The sequence below is a fragment of the Cryptotermes secundus genome, unplaced genomic scaffold, assembly GCF_002891405.2.
Source record: "Cryptotermes secundus unplaced genomic scaffold, Csec_1.0 scaffold568, whole genome shotgun sequence".
NCBI lineage: Eukaryota > Metazoa > Arthropoda > Insecta > Blattodea > Kalotermitidae > Cryptotermes > Cryptotermes secundus.
In genome coordinates, this window is record NW_019725423.1 from 49,496 (window position 1) to 64,031 (window position 14,536).

At 40.7% G+C, this 14,536-nt stretch overlaps 1 protein-coding gene across 1 annotated transcript in view; it reads right to left on the bottom strand.

Annotated features, from left to right (window-relative positions):
- LOC111863386 overlaps positions 1-14,536 on the bottom strand; it is an 85,465-nt gene that overhangs the window by 39,135 nt on the left and 31,794 nt on the right. The window contains exons 2-3 of the mRNA XM_023849658.2: positions 10,737-10,809; positions 2,914-3,200 (exon numbers count right to left, since the gene is read on the bottom strand). Coding sequence (XP_023705426.1) covers positions 2,914-3,200; positions 10,737-10,809 — 360 coding nt within the window. The remainder of the gene's footprint in view (positions 1-2,913; positions 3,201-10,736; positions 10,810-14,536) is intronic.

A 14,536-nucleotide genomic window follows, 5' to 3' on the forward strand; every position in this document is an offset into this window, starting at 1 on the left:
ATTGTACGCACTGTATATTATTAAAATTTAAGCATATGTATTACGATCTATATAATTGTAGTTCCTTAGCATGTTGTTATTGCCTTCTGAAGATGGCTGCACAATGACCGAAACATGTACAGGCACTTTGTGAATATATACTGAGTCACACTGGACGGTGCTGTCAAATCGTTTTACAATAATTAACCAGTGTGACGGTCCAGAATGAATAAAGTTAAATTTACCTACTTCGTTTCATCATGTGCTAACATCGAACACTCTCATACACGTATTTTTTTTTTGGTTCCTGGTGTTAGTTGAAACTGAGTCCACTTGGTACGTTGGTCACCGTCTGCCGTAATGTACCAGACCCGGATGATAGATGATGATGATGTGCGTGAAACAATCGGTAGAATGAGAGTTGGAAGAGGAAACCGAAGTCCTCGGAGAAAACCTGCCCCATCGTCACTTCGTCCGCCACAAATCCCACGTGTGCTGTGCTCGAACCCGAGCCGCCGTGGTGGGAAAGTGGTGACTAGCCGCCTAAGCTACGTCACGGCCCTTCTTATTCATGTAACTTTCCTTCGACACGGCCTTCCGAGGCGCATGGTTACACTACCAACACAAGGAAACCTGGGCATTCTAACACCATTTCATTGGTACGGGCAGCAAATTCTCGGATTTTATACAAGGCGGGGAATTTCTTGAGCAGCTGAGAAATATTAAGTTCTCAAGAACGAATATACTCCATGTAGTTTAGTTAGTTAGTTAGTGAGTTAGCTGGTACAGAGCGATGTCGGTAGTGCTATTGACTTCACAGGAATATGTTTGCACATAAATTGCCATAAAAGAATTTCAGCATTTTCAGAAAAATAAAAACGCAAAGAACATATCCCTTTATGAAGGCAATGTTGCCCCAGAACAGGGTAAGATTATTGAACTCACATTAATTAGAATTAATTAAATAATTAATCAATTTTCCTCGTAGTCTTTTACAGTAAATAAACACGAAATAAATTGTAACTTAGTTTCTCACATTGTCAAAAGAATTAGCGAAAAGATTGTATATATGAAATTCTTATAGATAAAAGCTAATCAGATTGACTTNTAAGGCTATGCGGTGTCATAACCCAAACGACAATATGAATCTTCATTGCCGGGAAAACCTCAAATCTCACCTATCCAAAATTATGTCTTTCTCCTTGATATGTTGAATTATATCAAAACTGTTTTTTCTTACTTTTCCTGATGATTTACATATCTTTTGTGGTCAAATAACTGTTTATACAGATTACAGTTATTACATTTTATCTAGATGAATTTCAAATGTACAGTTTGGAATTGTATTTATTAATGGCAACGTGAAAACAGAATACTGTTATAAGATTATAACACCTCATCAGCATACAGAGAACATACACAGATTCTGTGCGCTAGCAAGATTCCTGGCTAACGATGCGTTTCATTAACTAGTTGAAAATACATCTGAAATTCTCTTCCGTAATCAAATTTCGAGATATCATTGTGGCATTATGAGATAAGTTAAGTGTTGTATTATCACTGCGACATACACATTTCCTGAAACAGACAGCATTCTGAGATACTGATGAAAGATATTGGAGACAATTAGAAGTTCGTTATGCCTACGGTTCGTTAGGACACAGCATGATCCATCTAGCATAGCTTGAACCTTGGCGTTAACTCATAACAATGGACACAGTGTTGAAATACAATGCAACTTGAAAAGCGGGTGTGGTACACTTGAATAAGAGCTAAGGTCATGTCTCTTTCTTGATGAAGAGTTTTCAATTCTGTTCTGCACAATGACTTCACTGTTTTGTTGTCCGAAAAATATAGAGTCGACACTGGAGGTCATCGTCACGAGGATGCAGTGTTTTCTCCCGTCACTCCAGTTCACTCTATAGATCACGCACCTCTAAATTGATTCTGAAAATATTTAAAGACATTTTTCTGATGCGGAGGTTTCATAGCTTCAAATAATATGAGAATATGACCGTGAATTGTGAGTAAGCAAAAGCTGGAAGGAAATAATTCGACCTCCTTGACGTTAACATGGCGTTCTCCTGGAGGGGCTTACTGTGTAAGGATCTGAAAGTTCGCAGTCAGGATATATGAAGTTCTCACCAAAACTAGAAACCAGCACTTCTCGAAAACCAACGTGAACCTACCTGCTCGTTAACATGAAGTCGTTCTCAAAGACACCGATAACCACCACGACGAAGAGAGAGTACCTCTAGAATCAGTAATAGATAGAATACACCTGTATGAATATACTATTTCCTATCACACAACGCCCAGGAGTTATATGGGGCCATCTATATATGTGCAGGCCTATTCCACAATTCTATGATTTTTCAGTGCAGATGTATAAGGAGTGGGCCCAGCAACCATTATAAAGCTGTTTTTAAAACCATTACTAAAATCCTAGCTTTAGCTTGGCGTTATTGATGGGAAAAGAAAAGACTAACATTACAAAGAAGGGGTGAACATTCACCAGGGTCTCATGAGTGCCTCAGTGTACTAGAATTCAATCGATAGAACTCTTGCCGCCACTTCCACGCCGTCTCTGGGCTCACCCATGTTCCTATTCAACAGATACTTTGGGGGGGGGGCGTTCTCCTGGGTATAAATCAACAGGAGCGCAACCATTCATCAGTCCACGCATTCTTAGTCTCTGCACTAGATGGCGCCCCATCCGTCTTTGGAAAAAGTGCCCCTGATGCCTATTGGATAGGGGCGGAGTGGGCCCCGGAACTGGTCTGGGCACCTTGGTAAAGAGAAAACCCCCTACCCACGTTGTTAACCAAACTCCGACCGATCAGCCCATAGCCTAGTCACTGTGCTGACTGAGCTTTGCTGAGAATGGGGAATTCGCATATTCTTTATCAATGCGGTTATGGAGCAGAGACTCACCATGCCTCCACAGAGGGCGACCGCTGCGCGGTGTCCCACGTCACTGCGGTAGAAGCAGCTCTGTTCCGCGAGATGAGGGGACAGCATCTCTGTGTGGTTGCTCCAGCGGCGGAGTAGCACGAACTGCGGGTCCAGGAGAGCTGGACTGGGACGAAATTGCAGTTCGAACCGACGCCCCAGCGATTGAGCCTCGAAAACCACTGGCATGACGGACGTCTCGTCCGGTAGAGCCCATCTCTTGCCACGCTTGCTGGGAAGTCGCGGTCTCACCACTGCGAATTCTGGTGCTGGAAATGGGGAAAGTCAGCGTTGTCATGCATTCTCAATAGAGTTCATGTTGAAAGATATGAAGATTGGTTTAATACTAAGCTAAGTAATGGGGGGAGATGTGAAATGGCTACACATTTTGGTGGGGACCCCTTCTGGAAATGGCCACTTGCAAGGACAGTTACGGAATGAGAGTACATATTTAAATTCATCTTCAGAAAATAAAGTGGGTATGGATTTTTATTTAATTGTTTCAGGACTGTGTTCATGAAAAGATTTCATAGGAATACTGCGATGTATATAGATAAAAGTCAAACCTATCCTTGCAATAGGCCGTGGACGCCCACTGGGTTGTGGGACGTCGAGCCTCCCATATTTTCTAGACAGTCGGCTCACAGATGACTACGCTCCGGCCACCTTTTATCCCCAGGAATATTCCTAATACTCATTTCTTTTAGAAGCTGAGTCGATTCTAGGTCCATAGTGCGGCCGGAAGGGTTAGTTCAACTGAAAATCCAATGACTTCATCGCGAATGGAACCCGTGACCTGCTGGGTTGTAGCATAGTGCCTCAACCAACTACGCTACCGCGTGCTCCCATACTGAGATGTATAGTTTTATTAATAGGAGAGTTATATAAGTTGTATACTATTTATCATCGCTGCAGCAAATGAAGAATATATTTATGGTTGGATGAGACGCGAGTATAGTTATGTGTGATGAACTGGAAAAGACGGGAAACCAAATGGACATGTTCTGTTTGAAGGCGGTCTCACAACATTCATTTGGTGGTTGAAGAAATCCACGAAAGCCAAGAAAGCTGGCATCCTGACTGAGGATTCTAGGGGTGCAAGTCACGAGCGATAGGAACAAATCTTTACGTTCTGGAGATACGGTCTCTTTCACAATTTGAATAGCTCGCTTTCCATGATCAGATTATGCAACAACATTATTTATCTAACAAAAAAATCCTCGTTTTATAAACAGGAAGTTGTTCGTTGAGAAAAAATACATTAGCCAAAAATTAATTTATATTTAATAGAAAGACAGTAAATAATTGTAAGTGCGACGACGTTAAAAAAATATATATATGCCTATAAATAATGGTTAAGGACAATAAATTTAGAGTAGACATACACATAGGTATTTTAATCAGAAATCCAGTACAGGTATGAAGTTTCTTATTCCGTGAAGATAGAAAGGGCCGGTCACGGTAGCCAAGCGGTCTAACCCATGTACTGTCTTCGCTCACTCGGAAATCGGGAGCGTGGGTTCGAATCCCACACAAAACATGGATGTTTGGTATGTATATGTGTTTGTGTTGTCCTGTGTTTAGGTAGAGGCATTGCGACGAGCTGACCACTCGTCCAAGGAGTCCTACCGTCTGTAAAATAATCAAAATGAAAAAACAAACCTCGACACAGTAAGGTATAAGAGGAACGGATTAAGTTTTTTTATTACAATTGGGGTGGGACTAAGTCCCTTGTACTGTGGCCACTTCTGGCCTATTGTACCAGCCCCAGATGATAGGTGAGGGAGATTGTGGAGCAATTGGTGGAATGAAGATTGGCAGGGGAAACCGAAGTACTCGGAGAAAACCTGCCCCAGCGCCACTTTGTCCACCACAAATCCCACTTGACCAGACCCGGGATTGAACCCGGGCCGCCGCTGTGGGAAGCCAGCGACCAACCGCTTGAGCTATGGCGCTGCCAACGGATTAAGTAAGTGTAAGAATATAGAAAGTGAAGATACTGGGGAAAAATTAGTTTGAAGAGTTGTGCCGACTGAAACAAAATACAATATAAAAAGGAGCAAAAAAGTACAAACAAAATTAAACCAGCGCTATACATGTGGATTAACATAGAATTAGATACAATGAGGTTGCTAGTACTGACAACATACACGCAATTCGAGGTTTTTTGTCTTAGCGATAATTCGTTACTCACGGTGAAGGGATATTAACCCTTTTAAATTAATTAACGTCAGATTCGTTATTTGAACGTTCGTTTTTGAATTAATAATATCTTATTTTATATTTTATAGAAATTAGAAGTATACATATATATAGGCCTAGATGTAGCAACTTAAATTCTTCCCCCCACACACACTCAAACACACAGATAAACATATATGAACAAAAGACTCTTGTCATAAAATATTGGTTTGACCGCGCCCTCTAGAATTGTCTTGCAACTTTCTCCTTCACACCCAGCCGTTCTTTATAAGTTCGAAATTAATAACATGCCACATATATAGGTCCACAACTGAGTGGAAGTTCTTGCAGATATATACGAGTACAGGCTGTCTATTACTACCTTTAAAGAAAAGGTGTGATACGAATATGAATTTGGATATGAAATCTTTATTAATACCTTCTTTGTTTATCCGAGACCTTGACTGTCGCGAATAAGGTCAGTGCAGCTGGGTCGGCAATAGATTCAGTAATCAATCAAGAAGCCGTAAATTATCACCAGTTTAAAACGATGGTCACACTTAACAAGATAAGATGATATAGAAACCGAGCGTCTGCCAATATTCCTTTACCATTGACGCCGCATTGAACATTTTCATTAAGGACACGAAGCACGGAAATGCAAACAGAAATGTCAAGATACGCTGATATTGGCCCATGTTTGATGCAGTCAGTTTTCTCATTTACGCACTGCATTTAATAAACAGCTGTTCGAGGGTTGCATTTCCCCTAAAGCAGAAAGATACAACTAATATCCTGAAGACGTGAGTGGAGTCTGCTCTCGAATTATCCTACAACTTATATCAAATGTAACGGTGAGAGGCCTCCACGTAATAGTACTTATATACTAAATCAGATCTTCAGGAAGCCATCCACTCTCTAGATCGCACAAACAACAAAGATTTCAAATTTGAGCAAATCCTAACAGAGACTGCCTGAAATCTATCTATCTGTCTGTCTACTTGTCTGTCTATCTATCTATATGTTTACTTGTCTGTCTATCTATCTATCTGTCTGTCTACTTGTCTTTCTATCTATCTATCTGTCCACTTGTCTGTCTATCTATATGTTTACTTGTCTGTCTGTCTATCTATCTATCTGTCTGTCTACTTCTCTTTCTATCTGTCTATCTGTCTACTTGTCTGTCTATCTATCTGTCTACTTGTCTGTTTATCTATCTATCTGTCTGTCTGTCTACTTGTCTGTCTACCTATCTATCTGTCTACTTGTCTGTCTATCTATCTATCTGTCTACTTGTCTGTTTATCTATCTATCTGTCTGTCTGTCTACTTGTCTGTCTACCTATCTATCTGTTTACTTGTTTGTCTATCCATGTATCTGTCTGTCTACTTCTCTGTCTATCTATCTGTCTACTTGTCTGTCTATCTATCTATGATTCTACAGCCCTTTTTTTGGACCTTGGACTCTTTTTCAGCCCGCCGCAAGGCCGCTACCTACACAGCGAACAACACAAACACAGAGTAAACGCACAGAGACATAATTGCCTCAAATGGGATTCGAACCCATGATCCCAGCGTTCGAGCGAGCGAAGACAGTTCATGCCTTAGACCTCGCGGCGACTGTGATCCACATTACCTGAAATCACCATCCAAATTTCCATTATACACCTATATACCGTGACTTATTGCTCATAGCTCCTGTTTGCTTGAATATCGGGTCGACGTATGGTGAAACAAATTCTTGATAAACTGTTTACTAACAATAGTTATTTTTATGAATTTGCGGCTTTTCTAACAACGCTATCAGGCTCTAATTATTTCACGTCAAATTTTGGAATGAAGGATTAATATTAAATTGGAAATTGTATGCAAGGAATTGGTCATAGCCTAATTAAAGCACTGTCCCAGTATTTGCCTGGAGAGACTGAGGACCATTACAAATAAATCTCAATGAGGATTATCGATATCCCGTCCGACATTCGAACCACACACCTCCACAATATTAGTGAGAAGGGTTACGGTCTGAGCCAACTTGCTCGAACTAATTAAGCACTTGGATTCTTTCGCAGGGTTGTTATGAAATTGGAATATTTCCGTAGGATGTGAGCCCCTGCACAACGTTCTTCCAATTAGGAAGCCGACCCTCTCTGCACATTCTAATAACTTCATAATTTATGGAACTAATTACAGAAACTTAAGTTCATACAACTACACAAAATCCTTTCTAATTCGAGCAGCAACTATCCATAACATTACATAAGAAATCATGTCTAAACGAAGGAAGATCTCTTCATTAGCCTTTCCTTTAACACTCATATTCCATTAATACGAAGGAGAGTCAGTAAATAGATCACAAATGAATATAAAACGCAAAACATGTGATATTGGAACCTGGAAAAAGAAATTATTTCTTGATATATCTCCCACCAACATTGATACACTTGTCCCATCGCTTTACCAGTGCGTCGAAACGCACAGCATAGAAGTCTTTTTTGACTACTGTCTCAGCCACTTCCGCACATCCGTTTCAACCTCTTCGTCATCAGCGAAACGTTTTCCACCCAGCTGTGAACCGTTTTCCCCACAGGCACTTACCACCGTAAACAGGAAACATTTCCTTATGAATATTCTTTGCACTGAGTCCTTTTGTCCACAAAAGCTTACAACAAAACGCTGCTCTTCAGTAGGTCATCCCTCAAACACGGTCACCATTTTGATTACTGAAACCTGCCTCTGAACATGCACATGCGCGTCTGCTACACTCTCATGAAGGTTGACTGTGCTGATACCCAGTGAAACACACAGAAACCCTATTATGTCCATTACAGCTGTTTTACTTCCATTTGTGTCCTATTTACTGACTCTCCCTTGTATTTCATTCGTCGCCACTGGATAATAAATGTTTGATATGTAACCTTCATTGAATTCTTCACAGAGTTTAGAGCTAACAATTATTATTTCGTAATTTACATTTCTGATAACGAAGGCGTGACAGCTCCTGATGCCCTCAGAATTGGCCTTCGGTAGGAGGAGAGGGTGGAATATATCGTGAAAGGGTGGAATTCTTACAGCGCGTCCAGGACTGCAGAAACGGAGCTGCTTTCGTGCCATTATCTCCCTCTAACGCTAGAACATGTGGGGCGTACTTAGCTCACATCCGCCTGTCAAAACTTCCAGAGTGAAACTCGTTAATTTAGAGGTTTGTTAAGAATAGAGATGTAGGTTAAGGCTGTATTTCTTTCACGTTCGTATTTTTGTTTCCCTATTCACGGGGAACAATTAAAGGGAGTTTAAGACATTTCTTATTGGTATATTAAAGAGAAGTAACTTGTACTCTTCTCCAAGTATAATTAGAATGATCAAGTCATGGAGGATGAGGTGGGCAGGGCATGTAGCACGAATGGGGGAGAAGAGGAAAGCATGAAGGATATTGGTAGGAAATCCATAAGGAAAGAGACCGCTGAGAAGACCAAGGCGTAGGTAGGTGGACAATATCAAAATGGATCTTAGAGAGGTAGGATGGGATGGTACGGATTGGATTGATCTGGCTCATGATAGGGACCAGTTGAGGACTCTTGTGAACATGGCAATTAACCTTAGGGTTCCATAAAATGCTGAGAAAATCTTGAGTAGCTGTAGATCTGGCGGAACCTCAAGAAGGGCTCAGCTCCATAAGTAAGTAAGTAAGTATATAAATGTGACGCGCGCTCTAGAATATTAAATAATTATTCCCTTCATTTTTCTGGTTCATTGCATCTCAATTCGTTTATTATTATTATTATCAATTTCTGAAGAATTGTTTCGTTGGCCAATGATGTTTTTCAAAGATGTTTCTCTTTACGCCGGTCACGGTAGCCGAGAGGTCTAAGGCATATACTGTCTTCGCTCGCTCAGAATCCGGGATCGTGGGTTCGAATCCCACACAAAGCATGGATGTTTGGTATGTGTATGTGTTGGCCGCACCATAGCTCAAGCGGTTAGTTGCTGGCTTCCCACCGCGGCGGCCCGGGTTCGATCCTGGGTCTGGTAAAGTGGGATTTGTGGTGGACAAAGTGGTGCTGGGGCAGGTTTTCTCCGAGTACTTCAGTTTACCCTGCCAATCTTCATTCCACCAATTGCTGCACAATTACCCTCACCTGTCATCTGGGGCTGGTACAATAGGCCAGAAGTGGCCGCAGTACAAGGGACTTAGTCCCACCTCACTAGCAACAAAAGAAATGTGTGTGAGTTTGTCCTGTTTGTGTTGTCGTATGTCTAGTTAGAGGCCTTGCGACGAGCTGCTCCTCGCCCAAAGAGTCTTACCGTCTCTAAAGTGATAAAATGAAAAACAACTTCAACGCCGTAAAGGTATAAGAGGAACCGATGAAGTAAGTAAGTTTCTGTTTACTTGATTAGTAAAACGTACTCGCTGGAACCTGGTTCTTATGCTGTTGCTATGGTAACTCTCGTTCCGTTGTCTAGTAACATGACTACTACATGTTATGATTAGTTTGCAGCGTTTAATGTGCTCCATGATCTTTCAAGATTTTACTACACACAATACAATATTAGTAGTAGTTTAACTAGGCATAACATTTCGAGCTCGTTTTAAGTGAAAGTACACAGATTTAAATCGTTCTAAGACAAAGGGAAAAGTTAATAGAGGAGAGAATGTAACTGGTAAAAAATAAAGATAGCATCATCTCATGCAGAACAGCACATTCCTAATTGGTGTATTTTGTCGTGATTTTAAAACATGAACATGTCTTCTTCTTCTGTACAGTCCACATGAAAATATTATATTCCGTAACGCCTGCCTGAACACCGTTGCTGTTATGGCGAGAATAATTACATGATTTTCTGTTACGTTGTGTGGGCTTCTGTAGCGATTTGTGGTTTAGTTCACTGTAACATCCGTAGCAATGCACTGACAATGGTTTAGGTTACATATGTAATTGGACGAATGGTGTTGCGTGTCACAGCAATTATAATATTACACCTACAGCAAATGAGCAAATAAAATTTAATTTAAGAGAAGGCGGACCTGGTGTACCGTAATGTGGTCGTGAGCAAAGAAGCGTAAACGGAAATTTGTCACAGCATCCATTTAAACAAGTATGTAACGTGTATTATAATTAAGAAGTAACCGGAAATAAATTGATTTTGTTTGAAAAGTCGATTTGTAGTAATTATGCGTGTCATGTTTAGATCTGTTCATAAAGTCTCATATAAAACGTTCTGTAAAAATAAAATGATTAGAGACACGTCAACATGTGAAGCTCTCTGCAGCTCTCTGGAGAGAAACATTATTACTAGTAACTTAGTGAGTTATTAAGCACAAAACGTGATGGATGCGGCATGTTAGAACGACAAAATTAAATGAATTCATACCATACTCGCAACTCTCTTCACTCAAGAACACTGTGCGACAGTATGCAAATTTGAGAGTCGCATATCCTGACTGAACTTTATAGAATATTTCTTCCATTCGAGGCAAGTATAGATTAAATAAAAATTTGTGACAAAATTTTTAACACAAAAAAGGAATAAAGCTATGATGAGAGTAGGGCTTTTATTCATTGCAATATCATTTGGATTGACGTAGGACAGCAAACCAAGTAACAGATTAAAATCCCATCTTCTTACCGGTAGCGGAAGTCCCCAGAAGTGATGTCCACTCGGCTGCCGTGAGCAGATCGCGTAAATTGGCCTCGTTTACCTGCAAATAAATGAACTGTAAGTATGGCTATATGCTCACTGTCTCGTCATAACAACAACTTGACATAAACTTAATAAAATATGTACCTAAAGAGAGGTAGGTAAAACAAATCCTTCGAAAACATAGCAATTAGTAAGGTTCATGACCGTGATAACGACATTGACAAAACAAAAGTATCTTCACGAGAAAGCTAAGAATGTATACATAATCAGTGCGGGGTATGTGGACTATCAATCAGTTCATAATTTTCTGTATTCCCATCTGCTCTATGGCAACGAAACATTAAAATATAGACCACTTATCATTTCACCTATTGTATTACATTTGTATGAAAATTAATCTCCTACTTTGAAGTAGGAACATATATTGATGATGTTTGAGAACAGAGTACTGAGGAAGTAACATAAGTTTGAGGGCAGCTGCATAATGGGCACCTTCATGAATTTTACCCTTCACCACATATTGCTAGAGCAATGGTGGCCATGAATGCTAAGTAGAAAGACTTGGGAAGAGGTGTTTATAATTTAAATTTGATTGAAATTTTGTTCTGATGTAGGCAGTAATGTTTGGGCTATAGCTACTGCTTAATAAACTTCCTTATGACAGATCATTACATCCAGGGCTAATACGGTGCTCTTAAAAAGATACAAGTTAATTATCTGTTAAGTAATATGATTGCAAACGCTCTGGTATGACGGACAGGTGTGTACCAGATTCAAAACGAGGCTGCAATTGCACAGAGATGGGATTGCTTGGAAACGCCGCTTTGATTCTGCCTGAACTTTTCTTGTACACAACAAACCTTCAGGTCAGCATTCTAACAAGCATTTCCGTTAACCGATCCACGGAACTCAGAGTCTCAACATTGACAGGACAATCAAGTCAGAATGGACAGACAACAGAAGGAACTGCTTAAGAATTACAAGATTTGACAGACTCTATGGGCCTGCACAGAGAATATTTATACATTATGCATGAAGTTCTGGGAAGAACTAAACTCTTGCTTTCCTTCGATACGTCACTAACCGAATATAAAAAGACGAGCCTAACAGTTCTTCTATTGTTGCATTTATATTCATTGACTTCATAACGTTTTTACCTAGCCGTTGCCTAGCAAGGGTAGGGTATATACTTAGACACACAGACTTATGGGAGCGATTTATGAAGTACGCCGTTTAAATGGGCTCAGGGGCCATGGATATATACGAAGTTTCATAAAAATTGGTTCAAACATTCAAAAGTTAATGAAAGGGGAGGGGTGATTCACAGATACGGAGACAGCATGGTGATCTCACAAGCTGACTTTCATTTTTTAATAATAAGGAAGTAGGCTAAAAAAACAATTAAATTTGATAAAGCAAAGGTCCGCCTGGCACCTTATATCCATATATGGATACGAAACTTGGGTGCAAAGAGAAGGCAATGAAAGAAATCACGAACAACAGAAATGAAACTGTTCAGAGCAGTGTCTGGATGCATACAAGTGGTGACATTAGTATAAAAGGTTAAAACGAAACGACAGAAGAAGGTGATTGGGACGGCTAAGGACAAGATACAGAGATCGATTGAATTGGTTCCTTAACCTACTACGTGAAGGAGAAGAAGTAGAGGAGGGGGAGGGGGTACTATGAGCTAACTTCAGCGATCAAAGTCTCTAAATCTTGATTGACTTGTATACTGATTTCGTTAAATAATAGGACCTGTTACAGCTTTCCTTCATTAGCGCCAAGACCTTGGCCCCTTCTAATCGTGGAGACGTGCCGCTTTACGTAAGGCTGCTACGTATCCAGACAATGTGAAAGTTGGGTTAGTACAGACTTTTTAGACGTATCTCTCGTCCTCCTTACCTTTCAGTCAAGCAATCTTACTCCACCGACACGCTGATATCATATTAATCTTTGCTAAGTTACCTACCAGTCACCTAAAATTGAAGCTCTTTCATATTAACGTCGTTCCTGTCTGTCTATATATATGTTATGTAGGGCATGCAGTTATTTTAATTAAAATTTATTAATTATAAATTTTCTATAATCATCTTTAACGGGCCTCATTTATTTGTTTCAATGCATGATTATTTTTAATTCCAAAACCACGCATAAACCATTCAATAAATCATAATCCGGAAATCATAAAATAAACCCGTACGTTACATATTAATTGTCTTGACATGGCATTATTAACCTTAATGAATAATGAACAATGTACTCTTCCATTTTATTTCTTTCAAATTCCCTCCCCCCCTTTTGCTTCCCTTTCACTATACCTCCAACCGGTTTCTTTTGCTTTCCTTTTATTGCTTTCTTCTTTCTTTTATTCTGCATACCAAAATTTTAATTTATGAGGTTTCTAAAGAAATATTAGGTAAGTAATAACAATAAGTTACACCTCGGAATCTTCTATAAGAAATAAATTCATTGTCTTTGCGTTTAGAGCTAAGTGTGTACTAGATTAGTGTCAATGTCACAGTCAGGGAGGCATCTGGAAGACTGAAGTTACTCGATCGATCAACTGCGTCAATGTGGAGTTTTGTCGGAATTTTCAGAGACTGTCTCTGCTTCCATTGTCACAGATTTGTCTCATCACATTGACTCTGATGACAGAGACAGAGGTAGGCTCTGAAACGTCGGACCGCAACTGCACGCTGATACGGCTGATCGCACGAGAACACTTCATTGTACATTGTCGACGTGAAAGCTACAAATTTTCTACTGAAGTTACTGCTAAGTTCGTACCAAGCGCCATTCTTCATAGCCAGCTTGCCCTTTTTATGCCGAAAGAAAGCCTACGGTGTTATTTCAGTTCGTCTTCCCCCCCCCCCCGCCCCAAATATTTGAAACAATTAGATAAAGTGATAAAGCTCCTGGTACGTAGTCATGAGATGCGTAGTTCGAACTTCGGCCGCAACATCGACTATGCTGCCCAAGGCTTTTCGTTGTGTTCCTCAGTCTCTCCAGACGAATGTAGGGGCAATAATTCAAGCATGCCATAGCAGTTTCCTTTCATATCCTTTCCAGTTCATCATTTATTAATGAACCTACCATTCGAAATTAAGATAAACCTATTCCTGTAATAGGCCATTAAGGCCCGTAGGTTTGTGAGACGTCGAGGCTCCCACATTTTCTAGACAGTCAGCTCACAGATTGCGATGAGATTGTCAGCCTTAAGCGCCGGCCGGCCGCCCTTTACCCCCATGAAAATTGTTGGTACTCATATCTCTTAGAGGCTGAGCCAACAACAGGTCCATAGTGCGGCTGGAAGAATTAGGTCAAATGAAAAAAATCCAATGACCTCATCGGGAATCGAACCCCCGACCTTCCAGCTTGTAGCCTAGTGCCTCGACCAACTACACTACCGGGTGCCCGGCTAGGGTAGTCGGTATGGCGACTGGCTACGGGCTGGACGACCAAGAGGCGGAATTCGAGTCCCGGTGGGAGCAAAAATTTTCACTTCTCCATGCCGTCCAGACCGGATCTGGGGTCCACCCAGCTTCCTATCCAATGGGTACCTGGGGCTTCTTACCTGGGTGCAAAACGGCCGGGACGTGAAGCTGACCACTCACCTCCAACTAGTGCCAAGGTCAAGAAAACGTGGATCTATATATCCACCCCCACCCCCATACGTGTACGGCTTTAGGGCGTAGTGCTCAGTTTGTTGAGAACATGGTTAATTTCACCTTTTTATTTCATCATTCGACATATTGACTGAGACACTGAATTCGTCGCTAAAT